Source organism: Oncorhynchus mykiss, chromosome 14 (assembly GCF_057628025.1).
Source record: "Oncorhynchus mykiss isolate SJ-2025 chromosome 14, ASM5762802v1, whole genome shotgun sequence".
Classification (NCBI taxonomy): Eukaryota; Metazoa; Chordata; class Actinopteri; order Salmoniformes; family Salmonidae; genus Oncorhynchus; species Oncorhynchus mykiss.
In genome coordinates this window covers 6,814,287-6,829,094 of record NC_143035.1, presented here as the reverse complement: position 1 = coordinate 6,829,094, position 14,808 = coordinate 6,814,287, and the positions used below count along the sequence as shown (strand labels likewise).

Sequence of the window (14,808 nt, the reverse complement as noted above, 5' to 3'; positions counted from 1 at the left end):
ACAATTCCTGGGAGCTGAAGTTCTATGACCTGCATAGTCACCAGACATGTCACCCATAGAATATATTTAGGATGCTCGGGATCGACGTGTACGATAGCGCGTTCCAGTTCCTGCCAATATCCAGCAACTTCGCACAACCATTGTAGTGGAGTGGGACAACATTCCACAGGCCACAATCAACAGCCTGATCAACTTTATGAGAAGGATATGTGTTGCGCTGCGCAAGGCAAATAATGGTCACACCAGACTCTGACTGTTTTTCTGATCTATGCCACACATTTTTTTAAGGTATCTGTGACCAACAGAAGCATATCTGTATCCCCAGTCGTGAAATCCATAGATTAGGGCCTAATGAATTTATTTAAATTGACTGATTTCCTTATATGAACTGTAACTCAGTAAAATCTTTGAAATTGTTGCATGTTGCGTTTATATATTTGTTCAGTGTAGATCCTAAGGTTAACTTAGAAGACAAAGCACGAACAAAGAGATGCATACGAAGCCAGACGCCTAGGAAATGAGAATTGATCATACAACCTTCCTCCATGGACTGGATACAGGAGAAAGAACAAAGCCATTTAATTCCATTTAGAACATCTGAAGGCATAACCTAAAACCAACCACCCTTGACCAATCAAACGATACCAAGTTTACAGTGTAACCTGACCACCAAGGCCCAATCTCCAGAGGGGGTCACAGCATGTAAAAGGCTTGTGTGGGGGATGGGACCAATGTGAATGAGACAGAATTCCTAAGAAGACCATAAAACCTTTTTGCATAGGGTAAATCAGAGTACAATTTACCACTGAGATAATACATTCATACAGATAGCATCAGATTTATCTGATTTAAAAAAAAATACATGTTTACCTTTATTTAACTAGGCAAGTCAGTTAAGAACACATTTTTAAGATAGAATAATACTATAGTATCCATGTTTGGTATCTATCACATTGTATAGTCAGTCCTCTGAATACTGTACATTTTGGCCCTTCAGATGGGGAAGGGCTGACTAGTCCTTGGGCATTGTCCTTCGTTCCATTCCTTGTCTTCCTTGACCATTAGCCATGCAACTCCAGGTAACAAAGAGCACATAAATTAGGGCTGAGCCTACAATCTGCTTTATCTCCTAATGTATAGCACAAGTTGACTGCAGCAGGTATTAACTTAAAAGTAGCTGAAAGAATGCATATTTATTGAAAAATATCAAAATAATTGTTTTGGTCCAGACCAGTCATAGACTTCCATGTTTGGCCCAAATCAAGGCTGATCTAGACCGACCAAATCTGAACCAAAGATAGACATCTATGTTTGGGCCAAATCAAAGCCGGTCCAGACCTGTACAAAAAAAAATCAACGTCCTTGGACGTTTAAATAAACAAAAAATGACCAAAAAAAGACATCCAAAAGATGGTGTTGGTCTGTGATTAGTGGGTTATTTTAATGAGCCAGGGCAAACTCATTCGGATGGGGTTAATACTACCACTGTGGAAAGAGGAATGTTTTGTAAGAACAACATTTTAAGACACGTCAGCAAAATGTATGTAGGTAGTATATATCTCTGATCATTACGCACAAGGTTCGTGGACATCATCATCATAGCGCGAGGAGAGATCAAACCTGTTCGGTAGGTGCAGGCTATAAAGTGTAGTCTACTTTTGCTAGAGGGATACTGTACCTATCGTTTTAACATGCTTTTCTCGTTTATGACAACGTTATACAACGAATTAGGTATATATTTTCACTTATAGATTGCCTAAACGTTTAAAGGCGCGCAGTTACCATGGCAGTGTCAGCTCTAACCGGATTCTCCGTGGTCAGTTTGCTCAGTCTCGGCTACCTGTCGTGGGACTTAATGAGTCCGAACCAGGTAGAGAGAGAGTCAGTTCCGAACTTTCGAGACCGGTCGCCGGTACCGCATCCCCCTCACATCATCTTCATCATGACGGACGACCAGGGTTTCAACGATATCGGTTACCACGGCTCCGACATCCAGACACCGACGCTGGATAAACTGGCCGCGGATGGAGTGAAGCTGGAGAACTACTACATACAGCCCATATGCACGCCATCTCGCAGTCAGCTGATCACCGGCAGGTAAGTGCATCTTTTATCACCAGATCTGAAGTAGCCTAGAGAGTTGTTATTTTGTAGTCAACTAATTCATGATGTATTCAGACAGATGTTTTTCTCTATGTCTTTTTTTCTAAGCATTGTTGTATTTTTATCTGTAGGATCTTTTCCCTATAGTTGGGATAATGTGGAGTAACCAATACCGAGTAGCCTCAATAGTAATGGAAGAATAGATGGGTCCTGTCAGGGACGTTTTAAAGGATTTGAAGACATTGGTGGCTTAGCCCAAAGCCAGTAAGGGGGTCCGGGCAAAAAAACAAGGAATTTCAAATAAATTCATGAATTTGGTGCACTTTGACATGAACATTGAGAGATTAGAACATTGAGAGATTATATATTTTTCAAATAGATTACACCTTCCCGCCTGCCACAGCAGACACTGCCAGTACTCAATTGCAGTAGCTATGCTGGGTCTCTCTACTCTGGAACACTCTCTACTCTGGAACACATACATTAACGTTCAAACGTTTGGGGTCACTTAAAAATGTCCATGTTTCTGAAATATTATTTTTTTGTCCATTAAAATAACATCAAATTGATCAGAAACACAGTGTAGACATTGTTAATGTTGTAAATGACTATTGTAGCTGGAAACAGCTGATTTTTTAATTGAATATCTACATAGGCGTACAGAGGCCCATTATCAGCAACCATCACTCCTGTGTTCCAATGGCACGTTGTGTTAGCTAATCCAAGTTTAGCATTTTAAAACGCTAATTGGTCATTAGAAAACCCTTTTGCAATTATGTTAGCACAGCTGAAAACTTTTGTGCTGATTAAAGAAGCAATAAAACTGGCCTTTTTCAGACGAGTTGAGTATCTGGAGCATCAGCATTTGTGGGTTCGATTACAGGCTACAAATGGTCAGAGAAATTGCTAAGAAACTGAAGATCTCGTACAATGTTGTATACTACTCTCTTCACAGAACAGCGCAAACTGGCCCTAACCAGAATAGAAAGAGGAGTGGGAGGCCCCGGTGCACAACTGAGCAATATATTTTCTGTATAATTTTTGACCACTAAAAAAGGGCTGGACCAAAAACATCCAGGGCTGAAGCCCCAGAATTCCAGGCCTAATGATGCCACTGGATCCTAAAATTCAGTATTGGTTGATCCATATATCTGTCTGTTTTTCAACTTTTTGACCATTCATAGTTGATACATTGATTACACGGAACCCAAACCAGCTGCGCGTGTGCGCCATTGTGCATAAATGTATTTTCTCCCCCCATACCAAACACGATCACGACACGCAGGTTAAAATATTAAAACAAACTCTGAACAAATTACATTAATTTGGGGACAGGTCGAAAAGCATTAAACATTTTTGGAAATTAGTTAGCTAGCTTGCACTTGCTAGCTAATTTGTCCCATTTAGCTAGCTTGCTGTTGCTAGCTAATTTGTCCTGGGATATAAACATTGAGTTGTTATTTTACCTGAAATGCACAAGGTCCTCTACTCCAACAATTAATCCACACATAAAACGGTCAACCGAAACGTTTCTAGTCATCTCTCCTCCTTCCAGGCTTTTTGTTTTCTGGACTTTATATTGCGATTGGCAACATTCATAAATTAGGTGCATTACCTCTACCGACCTCGTTCGTCTTTCAGTCACCCACGTGGGTATAACTAATGAGGAGATGGCACGTTGGTACCTGCTTCTATAAACCAATGAGGAGATGGAAGAGGCAGGACTTGCAGCGCGATCTGCGTCACAAATAGAACTGACTTCTATTTTAGCCCTTGTCAACACAGACGCTCATTGGCGCGCGCCAGCCGTGTGGGTGCAATAATTGAATAACAGATTTCTAAATTCATTTTGCAACGCGAGCGGTGTAGTCAGGGTATTAGGCTACTTTCATTGTTAGTCAATTACTTGAGGGATCAGACATTTTATGCCTTTGTGTCCCTCTGCCCAGGTACCAGATTCACACTGGCCTGCAGCACTCCATCATCCGACCCCGTCAGCCCAACTGCCTTCCCTTTGACCAGGTCACCCTTCCCCAGAGACTGCAGGAGGCTGGCTACTCCACCCATATGGTAGGCAAGTGGCACCTGGGCTTTTACAAGAAGGAGTGCCTGCCCACCCGCCGAGGCTTTGACTCCTACTTCGGTTCTTTGACAGGCAGCGTGGATTACTACACCTACAAGTCATGTGACGGCCCAGGGATGTGTGGTTTTGACCTCCACGAGGGGGAGACGGTGGCATGGGGTCAGGGGGGGAAGTACTCCACCCATCTGTACACCCAGAGGGTGAGGAAGATCTTAGCTGCCCACGACCCTCAGGCACAGCCTCTGTTTATATACCTCTCCTTCCAGGCGGTGCACACACCTCTCCAGTCCCCGCGGGAATACATCTACCCATACCGCAGCCTGGGCAACGTGGCCAGGAGGAAATATGCAGCCATGGTGTCGGCTGTAGACGAAGCGGTGAGGAATGTGACCTATGCCCTTCGTAAGTATGGCTACTACCAGAACAGTGTCATCATATTCTCCACTGACAACGGAGGCCAGCCCTTCTCCGGGGGTAGCAACTGGCCTCTGAGGGGGCGTAAGGGCACCTACTGGGAGGGGGGCGTGAGGGGGCTGGGCTTCGTCCACAGCCCCCTGCTGAGGCGCAAGAGGAGGGTGAGCAAGGCCCTGGTGCACATCACTGACTGGTACCCCACGCTGGTTGGGTTGGCTGGGGGAAACGCGTCACAAACCGAGGGGCTAGATGGGTATGACATGTGGGGGGCCATCAGTGAGGAGAAGGAGTCCCCCCGACTGGAGATCCTCCATAACATCGACCCTCTCTACAACCCGGCCCGGAGCGGCTCCCTGCAGAGTGGCTATGGCATCTGGAACACAGCCATCCAGGCCTCCATCCGCGCAGGCGACTGGAAGCTCCTGACCGGAGACCCCGGATACGGAGACTGGACCCCGCCCCAGATGCTCCCTGGCTTTCCCGATGGCTGGTGGAACCTGGAACGCCACCTGGAACCTCAGAAGTCAGTATGGCTCTTTAACATCACTGGAGACCCGTACGAACGCTATGACCTGGCCGAGCAGCGACCAGACGTGGTCAAAGAGCTCCTGGCGCGGTTGGTGTTCTACAATCGGACTTCGGTCCCAGTGCGGTACCCCTCTGAGGACCCCAGGGGCGACCCAGACCTGAACGATGGCGCGTGGGGACCGTGGGTGGGGGACGAGGAGGAGGACCACTGGAACGGGGTTTATCACAAAAAGACCAAGAACCGCAAGAAGTACAAGCTGTCCAAAACCAAATCTTTCTTCAGGAGACTTAACACTAGAATCATGTCCAACCGGATATAGGAGCTGCGTAAATCTTAAGCCTCCCTATAGAGATGATGTGGAACCAGACTTTTAAAGCAATTACTTGTTTACACTCCACAAGTTGTATGTTTCTGTAAGTCTTCTTTTGTAAACAGTGGCTATATGATTTGTGATCAGAATAAGGTTGACTATGGAATTTTGAGTTGAGTTGAGTCCAACTACACACACCTGTGACAGTAGCTCTTGCTGTTGCTGTATGTTTTACTGCTGATAAAATGAAGAATCAGCCACAAATAGACTTATTGGATGATTTATCTATTCTCCATTATACTGTAGGATAGTTGTTGATATTCAAGATAACCCATGTTTGAATGGGGTATGTCAGAGATACTGTATACTTTTCTGTTTCTGTTGGAGAATCTCTTGAGTGACTCATTTGAATATGAATAAATATGAAAAAGTTCAAGATTTCCACTCTTCTTCAAATGCCTTTTCTGAGGTTGATCCAGTAGGTCAGACCAATGTCCCCACATATCATCACATTACACTTTGTAGACTGGACACATCAATGTGATGACTGAGGTAACATTGCCCTCTGATGGAAGTTAGGAAAAGCTCAGTTTTTATGCCAGCATACTAGAAACTTCCAGTCGATTAGAAGTAAAGAGAACCAACCAACTCTAACCTATACCGAGTCTTATGGAAATGGCAGGAGGTGCCGATTCTGAAGGTACCAGATTACGGTTGGATCTGGTCGAAATGTGGAAACTATACCATGCACTAGGGTCAATGTTAGCACCTAGTTAGTAACTTTTAGTAGGCTTGTGGCTTGCTAGGCCATTGTGGATGAGGGATGGGGGATGGGCGTTTAAGCCGCAGATTCCAGCTCCGAGGGTCACGTTGTCATGACGTGGTCCTTTCTGGGTATAGATCATGGTTTCCCACTCTCTCCTGCACCCGGGTTCTGTTATTTTAGGTCGTAAATTCCTGGCGGAGACTCTCTCCCCCTGGCCATGCAGAAAGAGAGACACAGAGAGAACAAAGGATTTCATGTGGTGAATTCCTAAATCCCCAAAATGGGAATTTGAAACAAAATGTCCACTTGTGAGAAGGTAGGAATGGTCCGTGGACACCTAAGGGTATGACGAGTGTGTTTCATTTGGTGACCTCAGAGAGGACAGGAAACACACATACAGTTGAAGTCGGAAGTTTACATACACTTAGGTTGGAGTAATTTTAAAAAAAAATTCAACCACTCCACAAATTTCTTGTTAGCAAACTATAGTTTTGGCAAGTCGGTTAGGACATCTACTTTGTGCATGACACAAGTCATTTTTCCAACAATTGTTTACAGACAGATTATTTCACTTATAATTCACTGTATCACAATTCCAGTGGGTCAGAAGTTTACATACACTAAGTTGACTGTGCCTTTAAACAGCTTGGAAAATTCCAGAAAATGATGTCATGGCTTTAGAAGTTTCTGATAGGCGTATCTATGGATGTATTTCAAGGCCTACCTTCAAACTCAGTACCTCTGCTTGACATCATGGGAAAATCAAAAGAAATTCGCCAAGACCTCAGAATTTATTTTGTAGAAGTCCACAAGTCTGGTTCATCCTTGGGAGCAATTTCCAAATGCCTGAAGGTACCACTTTCATCTGTACAAACAATAGTATGCAAGTATAAACACCATGGGACCACGCAGCTGTCATACCGCTCAGGAAGGAGTGGCGTTCTGTCTCCTAGAGATGAACGTACTTTGGTGGAAAAGTGCAAATAAATCCCAGAACAACAGCAAAGGACCTTGTGAAGATGCTGGAGGAAACAGGAACAAAAGTATCTATAGCCACAGAAAAACAAGTCCTATATCCATGGGGGGAAATCTTAGGAGGGACCCCCGATTCTGTTAAAATTATGATTTGTCCCCCCCAATATAACTGTAATTTCAATAATATTAATAATACGCAATGAAAGCACTTATGCTGATTATAGACACTTAATAGCTCTATTTTAAGTTGCAACCCCCCCGCTCTTTGCCTCACAATGGTTTGATCCACTGCTTCCCACCCCCCAGCCCTCAGCAGTGGCACATGATGCAGGTACTGATGCGGGTACTGTCAGTATAGCAGTAGCAGTCCCTTCCAACTGCAGTCAGAGCAGATATTCACCACTCCGAGTCCAGACTGCAAATGACTCGCACATGCGGGAAGCCGCCGCTGGCTGATCCCGCCCTAGCTTACATTCAGGGCGGGATGTAAATGTAAAATGTTCTTTATCTAAAATAAATCACTGCACATAAATAATTCACTGCATTTGACTCACACAGCCTCAGTCACTTACTCACCTTGTCCACTGTGTGTGTGCCTCTCTGTGACAAGCTAAACATCTAGCTGGCTAGCTCATCATGTCTCAGTATAAACTGTACACTAAAAAATACAGAAAGGAGTGGGAATCAAACCCTGAATTCAAAGGCTGGTTGAAGCCGTTTATTGGAGATGATACAAGGGCATACTGCCTGTATTTTAAGGCTGATTTCTACGCCAAACTTAGCGGTGTTAAAAACCACATGACAACTCAAAAACATACTCAAAAGGCAAAGCCTTATAACAGTTCCACCCAAATCAAGCTGCCATTTATGGTTCAAAAAATTGACTCTGCAAAAAACGCTGAGGCCACCATAGCATTAGCTATCGCTGAACACTGTTCCATGCTGGCATGTGATCACATTGGAGAAGCAGGTAGAGCTGCTTTCTCAGACTCCACTGCTGCTATCCACTTCAAAATGCAAAGGACAAAGTGCACAGAAATGATTAATGGTGTTCTAGCACCATACTTTCTGAAACAGTTGGTCGCAGATGTGGGTGACCAGCGTTTCAGCCTCCTTCTCGATGAGTCCACCGATGTAAGTGTTTCTAAGTACCTGGGGGTTGTGATAAGGTACTTTAGTGACACCAAGCAGACAATTGTATCAACATTTCTGGGGCTTGATGAATTGGAGGGAGGAGATGCCAAATCTATAGCCCGTGCTGTGGTGGCTTTCCTCGAAGAGTTGTCTTAAAAAAGAGAAACTCCTGGTGATAGGGACTGACAATGCCTCTGTTATGACGGGGATTAACAATGGGGTCCATAAAGTGCTGGAGGAGGAGTATGGCCTCAAATATCTGGTTCTTATTCACTGTGTGTGCCACTCTCTGTAGCTTGCTGTAAGTCATGCTTCCAATGACACCATCCCCGTAGTGTGGAGTGCTTGGTACGAGAGACTTATAACTGGTTTTCAGTGTCTCCAAAGCGCAGGGAGGCCTACAAGGCCATATATGAGACCATCAACTGTGGGGAGAAACCTTTACAGATAACCAAGCTGTGTGCCACATGTTGGCTCTCCATTGAACCCGCAGTTTCACGCATTTTGGACCAGTGGGAGGAGCTTAGGCTGCATTTCGCAGTCACCAAGTCCAGTGAACACTGCTACATGGCTGAGGTTTTATACTCCATGTACAGTGATCCTCAAAACATATTGTATATTACTTTTTTGAAGTCAGTGCTGGGTGAGGTACAGTTGGCCATCAAGGCTTTTGAGGGAGAGCAAGTAGATCCTCTTAAGCTACTTGACAGCTTGGTTAGCCTGATCAAGTCTGTGAGCAGCAGGGTGCTGAATCCACTGGCAAATGTTGATGTACCCAAAGGGCCAATAGATGGATACATCAGTCCCAAACCGTGCCTTGGTTACCTTTTTAAGTCAAAGGCAGCTGAGCTACACCTTGCTCCTGAGGATGAAAACAATGTCCGAAAGCGGAATGTAACCTTCACCATCTCCCTCACTAATGAGTTGAGGGAGAGACTGCCGGACAACATCGAAGCATTGCAGTACATGTCAGTTTTCAATGGGTAGGAAACTCTAAAGCACAATAAGAGCCCTGTAGAAATAGAACAAATAGCCAAGCTCCTTGGCTACTCCCCTGCAGAGATAGACAAGATTGTCCAGAAATGGCGTGCCATCCATCTTAGTAAATGGAATGAGACAAAAAACATACTGGGCTTCTGGAGTGAGATTTGGAAGTTCAGGGATGAAGCTGATATCAACCCTTTTCAAGAACTTGCCATGGCTGCTGTGTCTGTGTTGTCCTTGCCACACTTGAATGCTGAAGTCGAGAGAGTATTCAGCCAGATGAGTGTGGTAAAAAGCAAACTTATAAATCGGACGTCCTTGCAGGACGGAGGGGGGGGGGGACAAGTTACCATAATTTTCTCACATTGCCATTGACAGTTTTTTTCTATTATCTCTTTTTGGTCCATTTAGATTGTTAATGTAGATTGTATACAGAAAAATGTTAAAAAATGTATTGTTTAAAATGTTCATGTTTTACTGTGACTTGTCGTAGGCTCCTAAGTGGACCATAAGGTTAAAAACAAAAAACAATTAAGAAAACTAAACTAAAAAACAAAACTAAAAAACTAAGTAACTCCACCAGAGTGTCTCTTTTGGGTCACTTTTGCCGGTCCCAAGCCCAGATAAAGGAGGAGGGTTGGAATTGTGACATTGTGACAAAAAACAAGAATCGACAGAGGAAAGTTCATTTGTAGTTCTAACATATTTTAGGGTGTTTTTTACTATTTTTTTTGTCTCTCCCACGATGTTATTCCTCACTCCTATACGTCCATCACAATTACATGCACATGGCCAATTATGCAAATTAGGGGATGACATCATTTAGCGACTTTTAAGACAGCCAATAGGTACTTTCCTTACTGAGGAGTTGGCAACCCTGTGTGGCTGACTTCCAGTAAGTAGTTCAAACAAAGGATATGTTAGATATTTCTTTACTTCAACACTCAATACAAGAAAATACATTTATAACCGTCACCAGTCTTAATTTTTGCTGATTTAAATTACAGGTCACTCTCTATGTTAGCTGATGTTTTCTAGCTAGCTACAGTAACATCAACCAGTGTTTACAGCTATGTGAATTTGAGTCCATGAGAGAAGCTAGCAATGCAATGTAGTGTTCCTTAGCTGGCACGGTAACAGAGGGTTCGTGTCTACCGTCTGAAAGGCACCCAATGCACATGACTAACGTGAAGTTAATCCAGTCAATTGCACCATAGCAATGTTGTTTTATGTTGGCAGGGTTCACGTACACAATAGCTGAATTTGCAGAGCTAGCAAGTAAATTAAAGCAAACATTAACTATCAAGCTAGCTAGTACCTATTCCATTAATGTGGCGTCCTCAAATATGGAATCTTTGCTATTGTCCTTGTATTCCAAGATCAGCATGCAGCTGTAGTGCTTCAAAGTCCCTGTGATAAGGTTAGCAATAAACTGAACTCCAAACTGAACAGAACTACAAGTTGTCGCTAGGGGACTTGGAAGCACCTGTGTGCCGATCTTGGAGTAAACTGACGATAGCTAAGATTATAGCAAACACCACATAAATGGAATTGGTGCTTGCTAGCTCTGCAAATCCAGCTATTGTTAGATTCAGCTATTGCCAGCAAATGTAAAACATAAACTATATTACAATTACAAAAGGTTGCAGCATAAGTTGTGTAAATGGTGAACTCATACAGCTGTCGACCCTTGTCACTGCAATCCGTTTCACATTTGCTAGCTGACTAGCTAGCTACCTTTTAGATCGAAGCCCATCTAGAATGATAGAAGATAATAGATGATAGAAGCCCATCTCCTACTGTAATTAACCTGCACACTGTGTGTGTGTGTGTGTGTGTGTGTGTAGCCAGCCAGCCAGCCAGCCAGCCAGGTAGAAAAATGGCGGACATCAGAGTATTTCTCAGTACACCAAAACGCAAAGTAAGAACCCTAGTAGCCTAATATCTCAAAGTCTAGTTGATAAAATGTTCATGCGAAGAAGTGTAATGCTAATGGAAATGTTTCAACATGAGTCATTAGGCAGAACAGGCAACAGATGGCACACAGACAGCAGAGCTGGGGACAGATGGGCAGAGACAGGGAGTCTCAGGTAAGTTTTTGAGTCATTATTGGGCAACATTATGAAAGGTTCTCTCTTTGTTAGACTTGTAAAATAGGAACATAATTGGAAAATGCCATGGATACCCCAACTCTCAACTTAAACTGGTGACTGAACTAAGATTTGTTTAAGGCAATGGTATTGCTGTTGTGATTATTTGTGTAGTTTTAGGTACCGGTAGTATGGAAAACACCTTGTTTATTTTCTAGGAGACAGACTGAGTCAGTGAGGGTGGTGAAAGGGAAAGAGCCAGGGAGAGAGACTTCAGAGGACAGTGTCACAGCCACGGCAGGACCAGGTGTCAACCTTGTTGCCAGCAGCATCAGTATAGGGGACAGTGTCACAGCCACGGCAGGACCAGGTGTCAACCTTGTTGCCAGCAGCACCGGTATAGTGGACAGTGGCACAGCATTGTCCAGTTACCTCAGGGATGGTACAAAACCATATCAGCCACACCCATAATTTATAGAAACGCAATCTCTTCCCAACAGAGTGTTGACGTTTCAAGACAGATGGTTTTGAGATTTCCCCTGGCTACCTTATAATCCATCAGTAAAAGGAGTGTTGTGTTTTCACTGTAGTCAAAGGTTTTCAAGCCAGCCATCTTTTGGCCAAAGAGCAGATGCTGCCTTCATTAGTGCAGGATTGAGGAACGGGAGAAAAGCCATTGAAAAATTCACAGCACATCAAAACTGCCAAACCCACCGCCACTTTGTAACTGTAACAGCACACCAGCTAAATCCAATCAGCTTGGTTGACCAAGTTGAGGTGCTGATCAGAATTTTGTCTGTAATGTACATAAAGACAGGACAGGCTGGACAGTCTTGAGGGAAAATATCTGCCAGCAATATGTTGGATCCATTGAAACCTGCAAACATATGTTTTGTTATTTTGTTCAGTAGTGTGTATAGCAGTGGTTCTCAACCTTTTTTGGGTACTGGAACCCCCGCATATTTTGAGGCAAGGCGGGCAAGGTTTGAGCTGTCCTCAGGGACCTCCACCCCCTCTATATTATATGTAAAGTTACTGGAATCCTTGTGGTGCTGAATACGTTCATTACACTTTTTTATTTCACGGACCCCTTGCAATTACACCCCTGTTTGAGAACCCTTGGTGTATAGTATGATATTTGTTATTTTGTTTAGTAGTTTTTAGTACATGGCAGTACACTTACTAATTATTTATTTATTTAAAATGGCAGACTTTGTGTGACATACTTGTCCATAGCTGCCATTTGAAGAGTTGACTGAACTGACTGAACAATAAATACATATTTTTAAAGGATATTTTGGTTGATTTATTTGGGTTATTCATTGAAGTTCACTTTTAGAACTATACTTATTTTTAGCTTTTTGTTCTTGTAAAGCTATTGTAGTAGTGGCACATATTTAATGACTATATAAATGTATGAGGAAAAAGTACAATTAAAAGACCAACTTTGTGATGGTTCTCAATGGAGATTATTTTAAATGAGATCGCACCATGTTCATTGTATTTACGAAAACTGCACCCATACACAGTGTACAGTACCATTGCCACCTACTGGCCTTTCTTGGTATTGCTGATTGTAAATACAAATACCTGCATACATACTGGACTGATAAGGAACACTGCTATAACTATAATTATTATTAGTATTATAATGATTTAAACAAGTTGGGACAACCCTTTAGTTAATTACTGTACCTATCAGTTGTAGTAATTATGGTTCCTCAATATACATTTAACATATTACAACGTAGGCTATGTGTTACAGAACTACTTTTGGTGTCCCCCTCAGTCAGGAATTGCTCTTGAGAAAATGTTATGTAATTGTCCCCTCCAAAGTTGATATCATATTTTCGCTCCTGCCTATATCGACTTAACCTGAAAGGCCGCTCAGCAAGGAAGAAGCTACTGCTCCAAAACCAACACAAAAAAAACAGACTACTGTTTGCAACTGCACATGGGGACAAAGAGCGTACTTTTTGGAGAAATGTCCTCTGGTCTGATGAAACAAATAAAGAACTGTTTGGCCATAATGACCATCGTTATGTTTGGAAGAAAAAGGGGGATGCTTGCAAGGCGAAGAACACCATCCCAACCGTGAAGCACGGGGGTGGCATCATCATGTTGTGGGGGTGCTTTGCTGCAGGAGGGACTGGTGCACTTCACAAAATAGATGGCATCATGAGGCGGGAAAATTATGTGGTATATTGAAGCAACATCTCAAGACATCAGTCAGGAAGTTAAAGCTTGGTCGCAAATGGGTCTTCCAAATCGACAATGACCCCAAGCATACTTCCAAAGTTGTGGCAAAATGGCTGAAGGAGGGGGCGCTAGAGAGCGTGCTATGGAGTAGACGTGCTTTGCTAGAACTCCGCTCCATTTTGAAACAAATTAGTATTTATCTTAACCTCTCACGACCTGTATCTTCAAACAAAAATGACAAAGGGAAAAGGCACCAGAAAAGGGAGCGCCAAACAAGATAATTTTTGAATGAGATAGACAACGAACCAATTTCAACCTCGCCGACCCACGAGGAGTTAGCTGAAGAGGCTAGCTTCCAAGAGTTCCCCACAGAGCCTACGCAAAGTGACATACTGGCTGCCATAAACTCACTAAGCAAGAAGGCGGACACAAGGTTGGCTGATATCTCAAAGAGTATTGGGACTTTGGCCGAAACTGTGAAGGCAACTCAGAGAAGGGTGCATGAGGTTGAGCAGACGACAGTCGATTACGAGGCCAGGCTACAGGACATAGAGAAACAGTGCGCAACGTTCAAAAATGACAACAAAACCCTGAAAGCCCGACTGGAAATGCTTGAGTCGCATTCAAGACGCCAGAACATCCGAATATGTGGCATCCAGGAGGACACTGAGAAAGGGAAACCCACTGAATTTGTCTCGGAGCTGATACCGGCCCTGCTGGGGAGTGAACACTTCAAAACGGCCATCCTGATCGACCTCGCACACAGATCTCAGGCAACGAAGCCGGCCAAGGGCGGGCCACCAAGGCCATTCATTGTACGGCTGCACTATCCCCAGACCAGGGATCTCATCCTCAAGCTGGCTAGTCAAAAGTTCCCCCTTAACTTCAACGGAGCCAGGGTGTCTTTCTACCCAGATCTTACCTTGGAGGTGAGGAACCAAGAGTATGATGAGGTACGCAACAAATGCAGAGCGGCCAACATCCGATATGGATTCCTCTTCCCAGCCCGGTTTAAGGTGACAGACGAAGGATCAACACGTACGTTTGACAACCCAAAAGAGGCCGATCTGTTTTTGACAAGCAAGCTCCCTGGCTGAGGATACAGAACGGCTGTGTCAGCCAGCTAAATGACCAAATACAGGCCAGGAATGTGTTTGGATTTCCGGACTATGTCTTTTCGATTAGAAGATCAGAATTTGGGACTTATGATTGGTGAGATGT

The 14,808-nt window shown here is 43.7% G+C and overlaps 1 protein-coding gene across 1 annotated transcript; it reads left to right on the top strand.

The window, feature by feature from the left end:
- The first annotated feature begins 1,429 nt into the window (after positions 1 to 1,429).
- On the top strand, positions 1,430 to 5,875 carry LOC110488630 (arylsulfatase I-like). The gene is made up of 2 exons (XM_021560917.3): positions 1,430 to 2,097; positions 4,053 to 5,875. The coding sequence occupies exons 1-2, from the start codon at positions 1,784 to 1,786 to the stop codon at positions 5,446 to 5,448; spliced, it is 1,710 nt and encodes a 569-aa protein (XP_021416592.3). The 5' UTR covers positions 1,430 to 1,783; the 3' UTR covers positions 5,449 to 5,875.
- The last annotated feature ends 8,933 nt before the right edge of the window (positions 5,876 to 14,808 follow it).

Excerpts from the sequence above, each read along its gene's own strand:
- LOC110488630 (XM_021560917.3), top strand. The coding sequence starts at position 1,784 with ATGGCAGTGTCAGCTCTAACCGGATTCTCCGTGGTCAGTTTGCTCAGT. Across the intron at positions 2,098-4,052 it reads AGTCAGCTGATCACCGGCAG|GTACCAGATTCACACTGGCC; the intron begins GTAAGTGCATCT and ends CCCTCTGCCCAG.